Source organism: Mustela putorius, unplaced genomic scaffold (assembly GCF_011764305.1).
Source record: "Mustela putorius furo isolate JIRA1106 unplaced genomic scaffold, ASM1176430v1.1 tig00000198_pilon_pilon_pilon, whole genome shotgun sequence".
In the NCBI taxonomy this organism is placed as follows: domain Eukaryota; kingdom Metazoa; phylum Chordata; class Mammalia; order Carnivora; family Mustelidae; genus Mustela; species Mustela putorius.
The window spans coordinates 9940678-9956474 of NW_025421311.1; the positions used below are offsets into that span (position 1 = coordinate 9940678).

Here is a 15797-nt window from a genome sequence, read left to right on the forward strand (position 1 = left end):
CCTGAGCTTTGAGAGGCTTAGCAGATTCTGCTTAGGGTTTTCAAGAACTCTAGAGGTTTCTGTGTCCTCCGAGAAGGGTGAGAACAGGTGGGGACCCATGAAGCTCCCCGGCCCTCCTGTTCCCAGAGGCCTGGGGAGCCCTCTGTCAGAAACCGTGCCCAGCCGAGCCCGGGAGGACTGCTGACTGTCCTGAGGGCTATGGGTTTGAAGGGAGTGGAGTTAAATGGCGGCACAAAATCTCTGGCTGGGGAGCCCGTGGCCCCTTGGAGCTGTTTGGAGCACTCACTGCCATCTTCCCGACTTTGCCCATCACTGCCGGAGCCCAGTTCCTCGGGGGGCCGGGGACACCGGCAGCGATAGACACCAGACCGAAGCCTGTCCCTCCTGAGTTGGGCTGCAGGCAGGGCTCGGAGAGGCCCTGACAGGGCTGTGGGACAAGGCACCTAGCGCAGAGAGCTGGAGGGGCATCCGCAGGGAGGAAGGGCCAGCAGGTCCCTTTAGACCTCCACGTGCTCTGTGTTTCCTGTCTCCGCTTTTGCCCGCCTGGGCGTGTGCTTCCTCTCGCCATCCTTGTTTCTCTGTGGGCCTGTGTCCGTGCCTGTGCGTCCCCGCATGGCTGCCCGCGCCCTGCTTCTTGGCTGCAGCCCTCCCCCTGCTTCTCTGTCTCGTCTGAGCTTCATCGTCTATTCTCTTCTACTTCCTGTCCTCCCACAGGCTGCCTGCTGACACCACAGCCACTGTCGAGGACATGCTGCCTTCTGTTACCACCGTCACCGCTAACTCTGACACTATCACCGAAACCTTTGCCACTGCTCAGAACAGCCCCACCAGTGAGACCACCACCCTGACCTCCAGTATTGCCCCCCCGGCCACGGCCACACCTGACTCAAACTCTGTGCCCGCCGGCCAGGCCACCCCTTCCAAGGGGCCCGGCGTCGCCACCTCCTCCCCAACCCCCGCTTCAGCCCCCAAGGTCGCCCCCCTTGTTGACCTGAGCGACACTCCGATCTCAGCCCCTGCTGCCAACAATTTATCTTCTAGTGTCCTGGCTAACCAGGGGGCAGTGCTCAGCCCGAGTGCCCCTGCCAGCGTGGGGGAGGCCTCCAAGGCCCCTCCAGCGAGCAAGCCGGCCCCTGTGCCAGGGCCCGCCACGGCCGGGGCAGCCAGTCCCCTAGCTGCAGTGGCCGCCCCTGCCACAGAAGCCCCCCAGGCCAAGCAGGAGGCTCCCAGCACCAAAGGCCCGGATCCCGAGCCCACCCAGCCCGGCGCTGCGAAGAGCCCGACCGAGGCAGCCACGGGCCTCACTAGCCCGAAGAGCGAGGCTGCCTCCGTCAGCGCCACAAACCCTGCCCAGGGCGAGGACTTTAAAATGGACGAAGGGAACTTCAAGACCCCAGATATTGACCTTGCAAAGGATGTTTTTGCAGCCCTGAGCTCTCCTGCTCCCGCCGCTGGGGCCAGTGGACAAGCCCCCGAGCTTGCTCCTTCCACTGCCGACAGCTCTGTTCCGCCTGCACCAGCAAAGCCCGAGTACGGCCTCTCTCTGTCTGCTGTGGTCGGGTTGTGTCCAGTGGTGGTGTGCGTTTGTGCTGTGCTGTGTCCTGTTTGAGAGAGGGGTCTTCAGCCTGATGCTGGGTTTCTCTGAGGCGACTGTCAAGCAGGGGCTGGGATGAGGCAGAGAGCCGGGCAGGCAGCAGGGCCGAGCCGCCGCCTGCGCACTAACTAGGCCATGTTAATTACGTCTTAGCCTGATCATACGAGCAGAGGCTTCAGTTTTCCCTGGGGGTGGGGAGAGGGGGCTGCCATCGGGCCACTGATGAGCATAGCTTGGCAGGTGAGCTAAAGAGGCCAAGGTGCCCTTACCAGCCACCCCAGGGCCCCCAGACAGTCTATTAGCCAGGGTCAGGCTGGGTCGTTCCACAGGAAGGAAAGGGGCAGGCCCCAAGGCCCCTGTGGGTAGAGGGAATGGTTCAGAAGGCCCTGTCCCACTCCAGCCCGGATGCCTACAACGCCCCTAGGACTATGGGCTACTTGGGCTTCTTCTGACCTGCAATGTCTGGGAAGACGTGGAGCTCACAGGCACCGAATGCCTGTTGGGTCTCCAAGTCCAAGCGAAGGTCCTTAAGATTACAGATGTCTTAACTGTGATGCCGAGATGCAGCCGGAGCCGGGGTCTGGTGCTGCACTTGCGTCTGTGTGCCCTTAAACCAGACTTTGACTCCTGGGACTGAATAAGGCAGAGTCAGACCTAGGTTTTTACAGAGGCCCCTGCCCCCCAGACGAGCTGTCATGCTGCCCACAAGAGCCAAAATGGGACCCTCCCTGCGAGCCCTGAATCTGAAGAAGTAGGAATCCGCTAGTCCTTCCCACTCAGCAGCCCCGACTCCCCCTGACCCTGTCCCCATGTAGTGTGCCAGCCCACCCTAGCCTCCCGTGCCATGCGACACCGCCTTGGTGGCAAAGAGCGTTTCCCACCCTAACCACAGAGCACAGGGCCTGCTGCACTGAGGACAGGCATGAGCAAGGTGGTCGGCAGAGTCTGGGTCCGCACCCCTGGACTCAGTGCTGGGGAATCGAGCCCAGCATGCGTCATTTATGCCGACCCAGGTGGTCTGCTACTGCACCCGGGCAGTCAGGGTGAGGAGCAGGCCACGTCTGCTGCCCCCTTCCGCCGCCCCAGGGAAGCACTGGGCTCCGGGCCCCCGGCATTGCAGGAGGGCCAGAAGGGAGGGAAGGTCTCGTTCCTCTGATTCAGTGGCTCTCCACTTTGGCTCCATTTCAGAGTCACCTGGGTGCTTTTTAAAAGTCATCGTGCCCCACCCGATTAAATCAGGATTCCTGGGGGGCTGGCTCAGGTGTTGGGGATTTTTAGAGCTCCCAGGTGATTCCAGCGGGCAGCCAAGAAGGGGGACCACTGCTGTATGCCTTAGCCCGGCTGGAGGGTGACAACTGCAGACTGTGGTCTCAGTGCTATTTTCCCAATTCTCTGCAGGAAGGGCCCAGTAGAAGCAAAGTCGGAGTGCCAGGAGACAGAAACGAAGCCAGCGCCTGCCGAAGTCAAGACGGTCCCCAACGACGCCACACAAACAAAGGAGAACGAGAGCAAAGCATGATGGGTGACAAGAAATGAGCAGATCAAAGTAAAAGTGACACCACAGCTTCACCAGAGCATTCCCAATATCTCACACACGCACACATGCACACACACGCACACACATCTCATTCCTCTAGTGTCTTTTGCCTTTAAAAAAAAAAAAACACTAAACAGATAAACATGGGATCTCCTTTTTGTAGGTTTATAGAAAGGGTTCCTTTGCTGCGCGCACTCACTTGTAAGAAAATGAGACAAAAAGGTTAAACCCATAGCCAAACTAGGACACTCTGTTCCCTGAAACCATTTAAGAATCAAACAAAAGGACCCCAAATTAAGAATCTAGGAAGCTCAGAAAAAAAAAAAAATCTAGGTTCAGGAAGACCGCACTTGGTGTTGCCCAATTGGCACAGACCAGTTTCAGAGAAATACTTCCAGGCACTAAGACTAACGAATGAACAAAGTCCAAGTTTATTTTTATACTTTGAGTCGAGTTTGAACTCTGTAAAGCCCCATAAATAAGTTATAATTTCTGTTCACTTTGTATTTGTTCAGTATGCAAAGTGTGTCCCCCTTGCTAGCTGAATTCAATTCCCACGTAGACTCCCGTTTTGTAGGAAGAATGCCAAATCGCAACTTCTGGGGGGGAGATCTCGGTTTGCAATATTCTGATTTCTTTTTCTTTCCTTTTCTTTCTCATTCTTTTTTTTTTCCTTCCTTTCTGCCAACTTTGTTTTCCAATGTTTACAAGTTGACAAATGTTTGACTTTGGTTGTGTTTAAATGTCCGTGTAAAATCGCTGCCTTTTTTTTTTTTTCCTTTAAGTTACAAACACTGCCTGGAGGCGGGTAGGGTCATCACAGGCTTGCTTTCGCACGGGACAACTTTACAAAATATGATTGTTTACAGTGGCTCTTCCCCCCACACACACCCCCTCCACTTTCTGATTTGAAATTTTTGCCTGTGTGCAACTCAGGTAAAAACCCATCTCGTTCTGGAGTGGTTTTGGTTTTTTTTTGGGGTGGGAGGGTTGGTTCTCAGTTCTTTTTGTATTTCCTTGGGAGTTAGAGACCACTTTCTGATTAGCCACCACCTGCCTGTATCTGTGGAAAAGGGTCTGCCCCCACCCCCAGGCGTCCATGTCCTTCCTTTTGAAGGACTCCTTAGGCTTTGTTGAATGAAGCAGAGAAGATTGTATAGTTGGGGCTGGTCTTGGTGAACACACATTTTTACCCCAAACATCCCCTTTTTGTAGAAAGCCAAACAAAATATATACACACAATTTCCTTTTGAGCCCAGAATCTAGATTTGAGCGGAAGAGCATTTGTGCTTCAGGGAATTAGTGTCTTTTTTTGGAAATCTGTTGAAGTAAAGTAACATCGGCCTTCTGTTCATTTAGGCAGCATTTATAGAAACAAAAGAGAGAGAGAAAAAAAAAAAGAAAACAACCTGCTGTCTGGAGTCATAAACACAACTTTCCTGGATTGGAAACCAAGTGGGGGGAAAAATACAGAAACTTAAAGGGGGATGGGAGGGGGGAGAAGGGAAAAGCCAGCCCTTTGTATAGAAATTTTGCTTTCTTTTATCATTCTACTTTAGAAACTGCAAGCTTGTGCACTGTGGATGCGTGAATATTTTAGTGTGAAACGTGTTTTTGTCATAGTATTGAAATAAAATTTCAACATAGTTTGGTTGTGGAAGGTATAGCAGATAGTTCAGAAAAAAAAAATATTCAGGAAACAAAAATAACTCTTAAAAGGAATTAAAGCCTTTAAACAAAGAAAATGAAATAAAAGCAATGATGATGGCACTGATAATGCTAAGGAAACAGCAATTCAGCCCTCCGGCATGCGTTCCTGTCCCAAGGTACAAACAGCAAGAGGTTAGGGTGGCCAGACCGCCCCTGAGTCCGTCCCATGGGCCACCCACCCCCATGTTCTGACATTTCTGCAGTCTGATCCGTGGTGATCCGCTACGATTATAATTTCAAACTGTGAAAAATAATGGTCTTGTCATTTGCTAAATGTGGGGTTATTTTGCATTTTCTCAGCTCCTGGGGATGGAAATGGAGGAGCCAGTGTACCCAGCTCTGGCCCCCTTGATTGTAGGGCCTTTGCACAAATCTCTGGTTTCAAATGCACAGGCCCTCAGGCACGAGTAATGAACGCGCAGACAGTTCTTAGAGCACACAGAAGAATAGGAGCTCCTGGGGGTCTGAGACAGGAGGACCCAGCAGGGCGTGGGGGGCCCTTCCCACTGCTGGGCTGTCCACGGACTCAGCTGTTCATCTTCTGATGGCTGTGGTACTGACTACCCAAGCCAAGCCCACACTATCCCTCATTGAGACTGTGCATCTCATGCCAAGTGGTTGGGCCAGATGCAACAACCTGGGCTCTGCTGGTTTGGAAGAGGAAAAGGTATAGCCGACCCTCAAGTAACCCGGCCCAGGGCAGCTGATCCTCCCCACCATCACCCACCCAGAACCGGCTCCGCCATCAACTGGCACCAAGACTCTGCCCACCTTTTGGTCTGCCTCTCTCATTATACATAGATTTGTCTCTGCACGCATGAGCTTTCCTTTCTTTTAAAAAAAAAAAAATTAAAAATACTAAAAAAAGCAAAACAACAAAAACAAAACAAAAAAAGAGCAAAAAGCTTTCTCTAAAATCAAAGAGAGAGTCACTTTATTTTCAAGATGTTCTATCTTTTATGTTAAGAGATAAAAGCTTATAGTTTTCCTTTTTTAATTTTCTGAAGGCGGGATCAACTCTACCAGTTTGCAGTGTGTATGTGTCTATATGTGTATGTGCCATACATATGTATTCACGTAACCAGCAGCATGGCCACGTTCTGCGGGAGGGGGCGCACCCTGTGCCACATGCAGGTCTCTGAGTCCTGGGGGGCCGTAGTGTATGTAGTGCAGCTTCTGAAGTGGGACCGTTTTCACACTTTTCTATGGAGCCCTTCCGTCCCGGGCTGTCACTCGAGGCTGTCTGTCTGGATGGTGGTTTTCAGACCTCCATGAACATCCCTACCCAGCATTCCGTACTTCGGGGGCCTTCTCTCTTGTTATAAACTTTTTACCGAGTGAAACATCAATACCACCTTTGTTTCCATTCTCACTGGTGTAAATACTGAGTACTAACTGAGAATTTTGACTTTGCATTCTGTCAGAATACTTGTGTTCAATAAAAATTGAAAGAAAAGAAAAATGATGATGGTCCATCTGGGCTTTATTTCGATTCAGTGCAAGTCTGCCACATGAATCATAATGTGGAAATGCCAATTGTTTGGCTTTTTTTTTTTTTTCTGTCCTTGTGAACAAGGTCTGTTAAACCCAGTGTCTTGAGTTCATGTGGCCTGAAGGATGGTGTCCCTCAGGCTGATAGAGGAATCCTCATTTTAGAATGGCAGCCATCAGAAGATTTCATTCAAGTCCTGGTTCTGCCATGTCCTTGTTCACTTTGGAAGAGTTCTTTAATCTCCCCAAGACTCAGTTTCCCCTTTTGGCAAACAGAAGATTCCAAGCTCGTAGAGCTGAGGCCCTGGCTAATGAGGGAAGCGGTGTTTATGAAAGCAGAGTGTAGTGCTGGTGGCACTCCAGGGGTGTGAGAGCATCAAACCCAGTTGGAATAACAATCTGACCTGGAGCGCCACGGTTTCAACAAGGAGGCAGGCACATGAAGCTTATTCCAGAATACATGATTCCTCTCCTCTCCCTGTCTTTACCATACTGCTCAGCCCTTGGAGTTTATTAAAGTCTCTGAGATAGATAGAGTGAAGGAAACTTCACCCAACTCAGAATTCTCTTGCCTGTGCTGCTGTCCAGCTGTGCTGGGAAGAGCAGAGAGTTGGAATTACCTACTAGACTTCGGAGTTGGAAGTCCCTGGAGCAGAGCAGGTCCCAGGGCCAGCACTAGGGTGAGGCAGGTGAGTGAAACTTGTAGGGAGGAAGATGTAAGGAGGCCCTGTCTCAGGGCCAGTCCTGCACCTGCACGGGTCTGAGCACCTCCTTCCTTTGTGTCCTACATGCTCATCTCTAGCCCCAGCCTGGGGTGGTATCTTCCTCTGGGGTAGTGTCTGCCTCTGCCCCCAGGAGTTGGCCCTTCACTGGCCCTGGAGCCTGTTTTGAGGACCCAGAGCCACGTGTATATATGTGATTTCCTGGGCCACCAAAGTCCAGTTGCATATGGCAAGGTAAGGAGTGATCAACAAAAACATCATGAAATGATGACCCTCTCTCTAATGACCCATGGGGGCTTACTTCCAGAGCCTTCCTCCTTCAGAGTCGTCTCCTGCGAGACTCGCCCAGTAAGTATTCACTGAGTGTCTCCAAGATGCTCAGGATATAGCAGTGGAACGTTGGCTGACGTGTGGGGTGCAGCGGACAAGCTCATCGCCAGCATCCAGTTCTCCCTTCCCTCCTTCCAGGCACTTGATAGGTTTGTACTTCTCTGGTCACACAGAGCAGGCATGGCTGTATCAGTGGAGTATGAGCAGGGCGGTGTGTGTCACTTCTCAGCAGAGCCTCAATGGCCTTTTCCCTTGTCACAGCAATCAGCAAAGCTGCAAGTGGTGGAAGGGCCACCACCTGGGCCCAGAGTGAGGGGTACACAGATGGCATGATGGACACGGAGAATGCATGAGGGGTAACCCCAATGGCGATCTCTGGTGAATGTTTAATAACCGGCCCTCCAAGGGAGGAAGACGAAGGGATGCATATACACGTGGTGTGTGTTTATCATAAACTTAACTGAGACAAAGAATGCAATTCACAAGTGATATACCATACTCCGTGTTGAAATTCTACATATCCATAGGATACAGAACATTTTGGTACATTTTTGCCGCACTCTTGTATAGAACCAACCTGCAGTTGCATGAGTTGGTAAGTGGAATTCCAGCAAGAGCATCGGTTGCTAACATTCATGGGTCAGATGGAAGTGGAGCACCGGGAGATCCGTGTGTTGGACCTTCACTTGCTCATCAGTGGTGTGAGTTTTGAATATTAGAGCAAGGCCTCAATGTTTTGTGCTAGCCACAGTGGGATGGCTATGCATAGGGCACAGTCCTAAGCTTAATCTACATCATAAGTATTTCCCCATCACTCTCAAGTCTACACAACCAAAACCAAGCAAATAAACAAAAACCTATTTGTGGCACTCTCTGCTCTCCCAGCATGGCTGGTTTGAGCATGTCCTCGCTCACCAGAGGCTCGCAGAGAGATCCACTTCATCATACAGCCTACTCCCCCCGTAAGGATAAAAGACCACCTAAAGATCCTCAAGCTCAGAGAAAACAGCGATATCAAGCGATAACAACAATAAGCTATAGATATATGTTCGTAAGAGTAAAATGTAGTAAAATAATTGAGAAATGATACATTTGGGGTACTTAATGCCTTCACTTTAAACACAATTTTGTTGATTGTAGGTTTATGGAATTAAACTTTTAATAACATCTGGCTCGTATTTATGAAAACATAATGATTCTCTCAAGCCAGTAAAGGCTGGCTCCTGCAGACACCTGGATAGCCCTTATGTTATAAGCCACTTAGCCTTAGTTAGGATCTGTTACTAAAGCATGACTTAATCTGTCATGAATAAACAGGGAGGGGTAAGTGGCACCAAGAGCAAATCAAGGTCAGTAGGTGATCAGGGTCCTCCTCTCTGAAAAGGGGACATTTGAGCAGTGATCTGAAAAAAGGTACTAAAACACAGGACTATCAGAGCAAAGATATCTCAGGTAGAGAGAACAGCTAGTTCAAAGGTCCTGAGGTGGAGACTGCTTAGAGTGTCTGAGGCAGAGCAAGAAGGCCAGTGTGGCTGGAGCAGAGAACAATGGAGGGGATGGGGCAGAGGTTCCCATGAGCTAGATCACAGGGGGTCCTCAGACAACTGCAAGAATTTTGGCTTTTTCCTTCAAGTGAGGTGGAAAACCAGAGGGAAATTTGGAGCAGAAGCCTGACAGGACTTGATTTTTGAGACAATCGTTTTTGGCTGTTGGTTGGAGAACAGACTGCTGAAGGGCAAGAGAGGACGTGAGGATGCCAATAAGGAGGCAAAAATCTAGATGGGACAAGACAGCGTGCTTGGACAACCGGCTTCCAGCCAAGTGTGGGCAATGGCCAGCTTCTGGCAAGCTCCCGAAGGGGAAGCCAGCAAGACTGGATAATGGATTGGATGTTGGGGTTTGAGGAAATCATCAAAGGTGACTCCCAGATTTGGGGCCTAAACAATTAAAAGGATGGAGCCGCCATCTACTTTCTAAGAAACAGTGAAGACGAAGCAGCTGGGTGGGGGCATGCAGAATTTGGTTCTGGATAAGCCTGAGATGCCTGTGAACACCCTCGTGGAGATCTGGAACAGGCTGAAGTACAAGAGGTCCAGTCCACAAACACAGAGGAGCTGTCGCATAGAGCTCGTATCTGAAACCCCGGCACTTTGTGAGATGAGCAAGGAAATGAAAATGGATTTAGAAGAGGAGAGAACTAAGCAAGAACCCAGAAAAGAAAACTGCAGGCAGCTCTCTGCCGAGGAGAATCATGGGAAAATCCTGCTGTGCCATTTGCAGCCTCACATCAGAGGATCAGGGTGGGAGAGGCAGGGACACCCTAACAGAATTCGCCTCCACCCATCCTGCTGCCTGGCACACAGGGTTACGGCTCAAGAGTCTAGAGGATAGATTCTGACTTGCAGCTACAAAAAGATGCCCTGAAACACTTGCCAGGCTGGTGTTCGCCTGCTCACTGCCGCTCCAGTGAGGGCCCACCGTGGCTGGGGAGACCCTCCATCCCCACTTCCTCCCACGGGGTATTCAGAAACACTCCAGTGAGGTCGCCTGAGAGGACGGCCTTATGTGACCACAGCCCCAGCCTCACTGCTAGGGCTAGGCGCAGGCAAGGTAGGACGCATCTGGGTGAGAAGAGTTGCTCCCAGCATGGTCATATGAATCTCACACATAAATCTCTACCCCAGAAGCTCTGGTCTCATGGAAGGTGAGCTTGGGTGGCCATAGCTGAGTCATGTAGGAAGTCTCATTGACTTTTATCCAGTGGTCTGGTGGCCACCAATCCACTGGCCCCACTTTACACAGAATGAGTTGGACGGAAGGTGAATTTTATCATACAAACCCCCTCTTTCCCCCATCTTCCCAAGAAGATCTTTAGGAACTCCCAACTACACTCAGGATCAAATGCAGAGTCCTTAACAAAGCTCACTAAAGCCATCTTGGCCACTGTCCTGCTCCTTGCTTACTGCTCATTCTTGGCACTCCTCCAAATCATCCTCTGCTCCGGCCCCTGATGTTCTACTACCTAGAGTTGTCTGCCTTCCCTCCCATGTTCCCAGAACTCACACAAACCCTATTTCCTTTCCCTGCAGTGCCTGGGATTGTGAAACACTTTTTACCTATTTTCTGAAAGTGAGCACACGGCTTCTGGTGGCTTTAACAGAGTTTCATACAAGCAGCTCAGCTGCAGAGTTCACATGTGGCGGGAGAGGGTCTCCCTACTGGGGAACCACAGTGGCTGCTGCCCCAGCCCCTGATCGTGGGCTGCCATACCCCTCTCCCTCCTCTAGGCTGGGACAGTGTTTGGCCAGTGAGTAGCAGCTCTACTATGGAGGCAGGCTGGGACCACTTGGATTAGGGGGCCCTGAAAGGCAGAAACAGGATACCCCATGTCTGCCTCTCAAAAGCACAGTTAGCTGGTAGACAAAGCTGACCCAGCACAACCAGGGATGCTCCTTTCTTGGCGTTTTCCCTAAGGGGGAAATCGATAGATTGGGAGGCTGGGAAGAGCAGACAAGAGGCAGGAGAACAGGAAAGTCTGCTGGTCTGCTGGTCCCCAGGTCTAGGTATCAGGGGGCATTGCTGTGTTCTGTCCTTTTCCTGAGCAGGTAAGCCCAGAGCTGACTGTGAACTCCAGCTCAGAACAAGGTGACCCACAAGGAACTGTGTGTTTAGAGTACTTCCCACCACCATGGCTGTCAACAGCCTGCTGGAAACATGGAGGCGAGCATGAGGAACAAAACTGCGAAGACCTCAAGGGCTGATGGGATGAAACTTCCCCAGGGAGCCACGATCTGGAGCCCAGGACCCCACCTACAAGTCCTGTCATGCTCCTGCTGAGGGAAGAAAGAAAGCAGGTCTGTAGCCAAGGAGGAGAAGGTCACCAGCCTACCCTGTGGCCTACGCTGGGAAGTCCGCAGCAGCCCTGCACCCTGGCCCCACTAGGACAAGCCCCTGCAATGACCCTCTCTGCAGGCCTCTGTGTCTCCAGGGATACAGTAGGGACTGCATGTTCTGGATCGCAGCCCCTGGATCCCTGGACTTCGGATCTGGGGTGTGGCGTTCCATGACAGTTGTCTTCAGCCAGCACCTGGAGACGCACGCACGGAGGCCCAGCTAAGGGCTGTGGCAGAACTCCTTCCCCTCTGGGCGGTTCTGCGGGCCCACACAGACACGAAGTGCTAGAAACACAGTGGAGGGTCTGCATGTCAGCAAGACACCTCCCAAGGCTCAGCACACTTCAGCACACACACCTAAGGCAGACAAGCACCCCATATGAGCCCAGCCGACCAAGCAGATGAGGTCCCGCCACAGGGACCCGTGTCAACTATGCTCTCTGCAAATACAACTGCTGAAGTAGATGCTTAGAGGGGTGGGCTCAGAGGAGAGCATTTGAGAGAGAGAGAGAGAGGAAAGAAAGGGAGGGAGTGAGGGAGGAAGAAAAAAGGAAGGAAGGAAGGGGGAGGGAGGGAGAGGAAAGGAAAGGGAAAAGGAAAGAAAGAAAAGAAAAAGAAAGGAAGGAAGGAAGAAAAGAAAGGAAAGACAGAGGGTAGGAAGGAAGGAGGGAAGGAGGGAAGGGAAAAGAAGAGAAAAGAGGAAGGAATGGAAAAAAGAGAACAAAAGAAAAGGAAAGAAAGGAGGAAGGAAGGAAAAAGAAAAGAGGGAAGGAGGAAGGAAGGAGAGGGAGGGGGGAGGGGAGAAAAAAGGGAAGGGAAGAGAAAAGAAGAGAGAGGGGCACCTGGGTGGCTCAGCAGGTTAAAGCCTCTGCCTTCGGCTCAGGTCATGATCCCAGGGTCCTGGGATCGAGCCCCGCATCGGGATCTCTGCACCACAGGGAGTCTGCTTCCTCCTCTCTCTCTGCCTGCCTCTCTGCCTACTTGTGATCTGTCTGCCAATTAAATAAAATCTTAGAATTTAAAAAAAAAAAAAAGGAAGAGAGAGAGAAAGAAAGAAAAAGAGAGAGAAACAAACAAAAAAATGAATGACAGAAAGAGAGAAGAGGAGCAAGATGGCGGAGGAGTAGGGGACTAAATATCATCGGGTCCCAGGAGTTCTGCATGATAGTTATCAACCATTCTGAACACCGACAAACTCAACAGAAGATCAAAGGGAAGAGCAGCAATTCTAGGAACAGAAAAGCAACCACTTTCTGGAAGGTAGGACGTGCGGAGAAGTGAATCCGAGGCGACAGATGGGAAGATAGACCACAGGGGGAGGGGCCAGCTCCCGCCAAGCGGGAGAGCAGCAGAGCACAGGATCGGAACTTTCAGAAGTCTGCTCCACAGGGGGACATTGCTCCAGAGGCTAAGCAGGCGGTGGAGCTCTTGTGGGGTCTCCGAAACACCAGGGGTGTCTGAGGGTGGCAGAGCTCCCAGGTAACCCAGGTATCAGAGCGGGAAAGCCGCTGCAGAAACAGAGGCAAGGAAGGGGCTCTCAGCTCAAGGTTACCTTAAACCATGATCTGAGGCACAGTCAGACCCCTGCTCTTGGAATAGGGACCCCACAAGTGACAGATCTAGGGAGACACTCACCTTCCTACTCCGGGAGGAGCAGCGCAGGAGCACGCTGCAAGAATCTGCTGGGTTTGGAGACTCCAAACAGGGCCAGCAGCAGAGACAGAGACACTCGGTCACAAGCTGGGTCAGTTCAGAGCGCAGCCGGAGACCAGGGAAACGGGAGGGACTGATGGCTTTTTTCTGAGGGCGCACTGAGGAGTGGAGCCCTGAGCTCTCGGCTCCTCCTGGCCAGACTGGGCAGCTGCCATCTTCATTCCCGTCCTCCAAAGCGGTATGGAAAGTGATCAGGGAACAAAAGCTCCCCAGACCAAAACTGTGTAGATTACTTAGCCCAGCCCCTGGCAAGGGCAGTGCAATTCCGCCTCGGGCAAAGACAGGTGAGAATCACTGCAACAGGCCCCACTCCCAGAACATCCAGCCAAGACCAAGTTCACAGATCAATGAGAACAGCAAAACTCCAGCATTAAGGGAATAGAGCACATAGAATTCATGGCTTTCTCCCCATGATTCTTTAGTCTTTCAAAGTTAAATTTTTTTTAACTTTTTAAAAATTTACTTGTTTATTTATTTGACAGACAGAGATCACAAGTAGGCAGAGAGAGAGGGGGTAAGCAGTCTCCCCACTGAGCAGAGAGCCCAATGCAGGGCTTGATCCCAGGACCTTGAGATCATGACCTGAGCCGAAGGCAGAGGCTTAACCCACTGAGCCACCCAGACGCCCCCAAAGTTAAATTCTTTTAGTTTTATTTTTTCTTGTTCCATTTTTGAAATTTTTCCTCTTTCCTATTTTAACCTTTTTAAACTATTTTATCTTACCAATACCCTTTTAAAAGTATTTTTAAGTTTTCATTGTTATTATCATATTCTATCCCTTCATTATATTTAACCTTACATTTTGTATTTAACCTTATTTTTTATATACATAGAGGTTCTTCTTTCTTTAAAATCTTGGGATACAGGTTATTCTAACAGATCAAAATATACCCTAACTCTAAATATAATTTCAACTATATAACTCAAAATATACCCTATACTCTAGCACACTGCTTTGTTCTAGTCTCCAGCCTGATTACATTCTTTTTATTTTTCAACCAACTTCTTATCAATTCCTTCTTTTAGAATCTTTTTAAGATTTTATTTATTTATTTGTCAGAGAGAGAAAGAGAGAGAGAGAGACAGCACAAGCAGGCAGAGTGGCAGGCAGAGGCAGAGAGAGAAGCAGGCTCCACGCTGAGCAAGGAGCCTGATGTGGGACTGGATACCAGGATCCTGGGATTATGACCTGAGTCAAAGGCAGCAGCTTAACTGACTGAGCCACCCACACATCCCTAGAATCTTTTTAAATTCTCATCTTTACAGTCATATTCCATCCCCTCATTGTGTTTACCCGTATTTGTGTGTGTGTGTGTGTGTGTATGTATTTCTCTTTCTTTACAATTTTGGGAGGCAGTTTCTTCTAACAGAACAAAATACACCCAAAATCAAGTGTGTGTCTCTGTTCTATTCATCAGTGTAATGTTATATATATATATATATATTTTTTTTTTTCTTTTCTCCTTTCTTCTCCCCTGATTTGGTTAATATATATTTTTCTGAGGAGGTTGCTACTCTTTTAGTATTTTGTTCTCTCATTCATCTATTCTTATTTGGATAAAATGACAAGGCAGAAAAACTCAACAAAAAAACAAAGAACAAGAGGCAGTACCGACAGCTAGGGACCTAATCAATATAGACATTACCAAGACGTCAGAACCAGAGTTCAGAATGATGATAATCAAGGTGCTAGCTGGGATCAGAAAAAGCACGAAAGATTAACTAGAGAATCTTTTTCTGGAGAAACAAAAGAACTAAAATCTAACCAAGTTGAAATAAAAAAAGCTATTAATGAGGTGCAATAAAAAATGGAGGCTGTTACTGCTAGGATAAATGAGGCAGAAGAGAGAATTAGTGATATAGAAGACCAAATGATGGAGAATAAAAAAGGTGAGAAAAAGAGAGACAAACAAACTACTGGACCATGAGGGGAGAATCTGAGAAATAAGTGATACCATAAGATGAAACAATATTAGAATAATTGGGATCCCAGAAGAAGAACAAAGAAAGAGAGGGTCAGAAGGTATATTGGAGCAAATTTTAGCAGAGAATTTCCCTAAACTGGCAAAGGGAACAAGCATCAAAATCCAGGAGGCACAGAGAACCCTCACCAAAATCAATAAAAACAGGTTCATACTACATCATCTAATAGTAAAATTTAAAAGTCTCAGTGACAAAGAGTAAATCCTGTAAGCAGCTCTGGACAAGAGGTCTGTAACATATAATGGTAGAAATATTAGAGTGGCAACAGACCTAACCACAGAGACCTGGCAGGCTAGAAAGGACTGGCATGATATATCCAAGAATACTACATCCAGCTAGGCTGTCATTGAAAATAGAAGGAGAGATTAAAAAGCTTCCAGGACAAAAAAAAAAAAAAACTAAAAGTATTTGCAAACACCAAACCAGCCCTACAGGAAATAGTGAAAGGGGTCCCCTAAGCAAAGAGAGAGCTTACAAGTAACAGACCAGAAAGGAACAGAGACTTTATACAGTAACAGTCACCTTACAGGCAATACAATGGCACTAAATTCATATCTTTCAATAGTTACCCTGAATGCAGTGGGCTAAATGCCCCAATCAAAAGACACAAGGTATCAAAAAATAAATAAATGAAAAAAAATTTTAAAAGACACAAGGTATCAGAATGGGTTAAAAAAAAAGACCCATCAGTATGCTGTCTGTAAGAAACTCATTTTAGACCCAATGACACATGCAGATTTAAAGTGAGGGGGTAGAAAACCATTTATCATGCTAATGGACATCAAAAGAAAGTTGGGGTGGCAATTTTTATATCCAATAAATTA

At 49.0% G+C, this 15797-nt stretch overlaps 1 protein-coding gene and 1 long non-coding RNA gene across 18 annotated transcripts in view; one reads left to right on the plus strand and one right to left on the minus strand.

The window, feature by feature from the left end:
* The window catches only part of NCAM1 (neural cell adhesion molecule 1), a 301060-nt gene extending 294754 nt beyond the window's left edge, over window positions 1–6306 (plus strand). For 8 of the 16 annotated variants that reach the window (XM_013054846.2, XM_045077565.1, XM_013054847.1 and 5 more), the window contains 2 exons: window positions 715–1530; window positions 2993–6306. In XM_013054846.2, the coding sequence (XP_012910300.1) occupies window positions 715–1530; window positions 2993–3113 (937 nt within the window). In that variant the 3' untranslated portion in view covers window positions 3114–6306. The remainder of the gene's footprint in view (window positions 1–714; window positions 1531–2992) is intronic. The other 8 variants (XM_045077567.1, XM_045077568.1, XM_004749836.2 and 5 more) reach the window with 1 other exon arrangement.
* The window catches only part of LOC106005549, a 44862-nt gene that overhangs the window by 11901 nt on the left and 17164 nt on the right, over window positions 1–15797 (minus strand). The gene's annotated exons all lie outside the window — the stretch shown is intronic.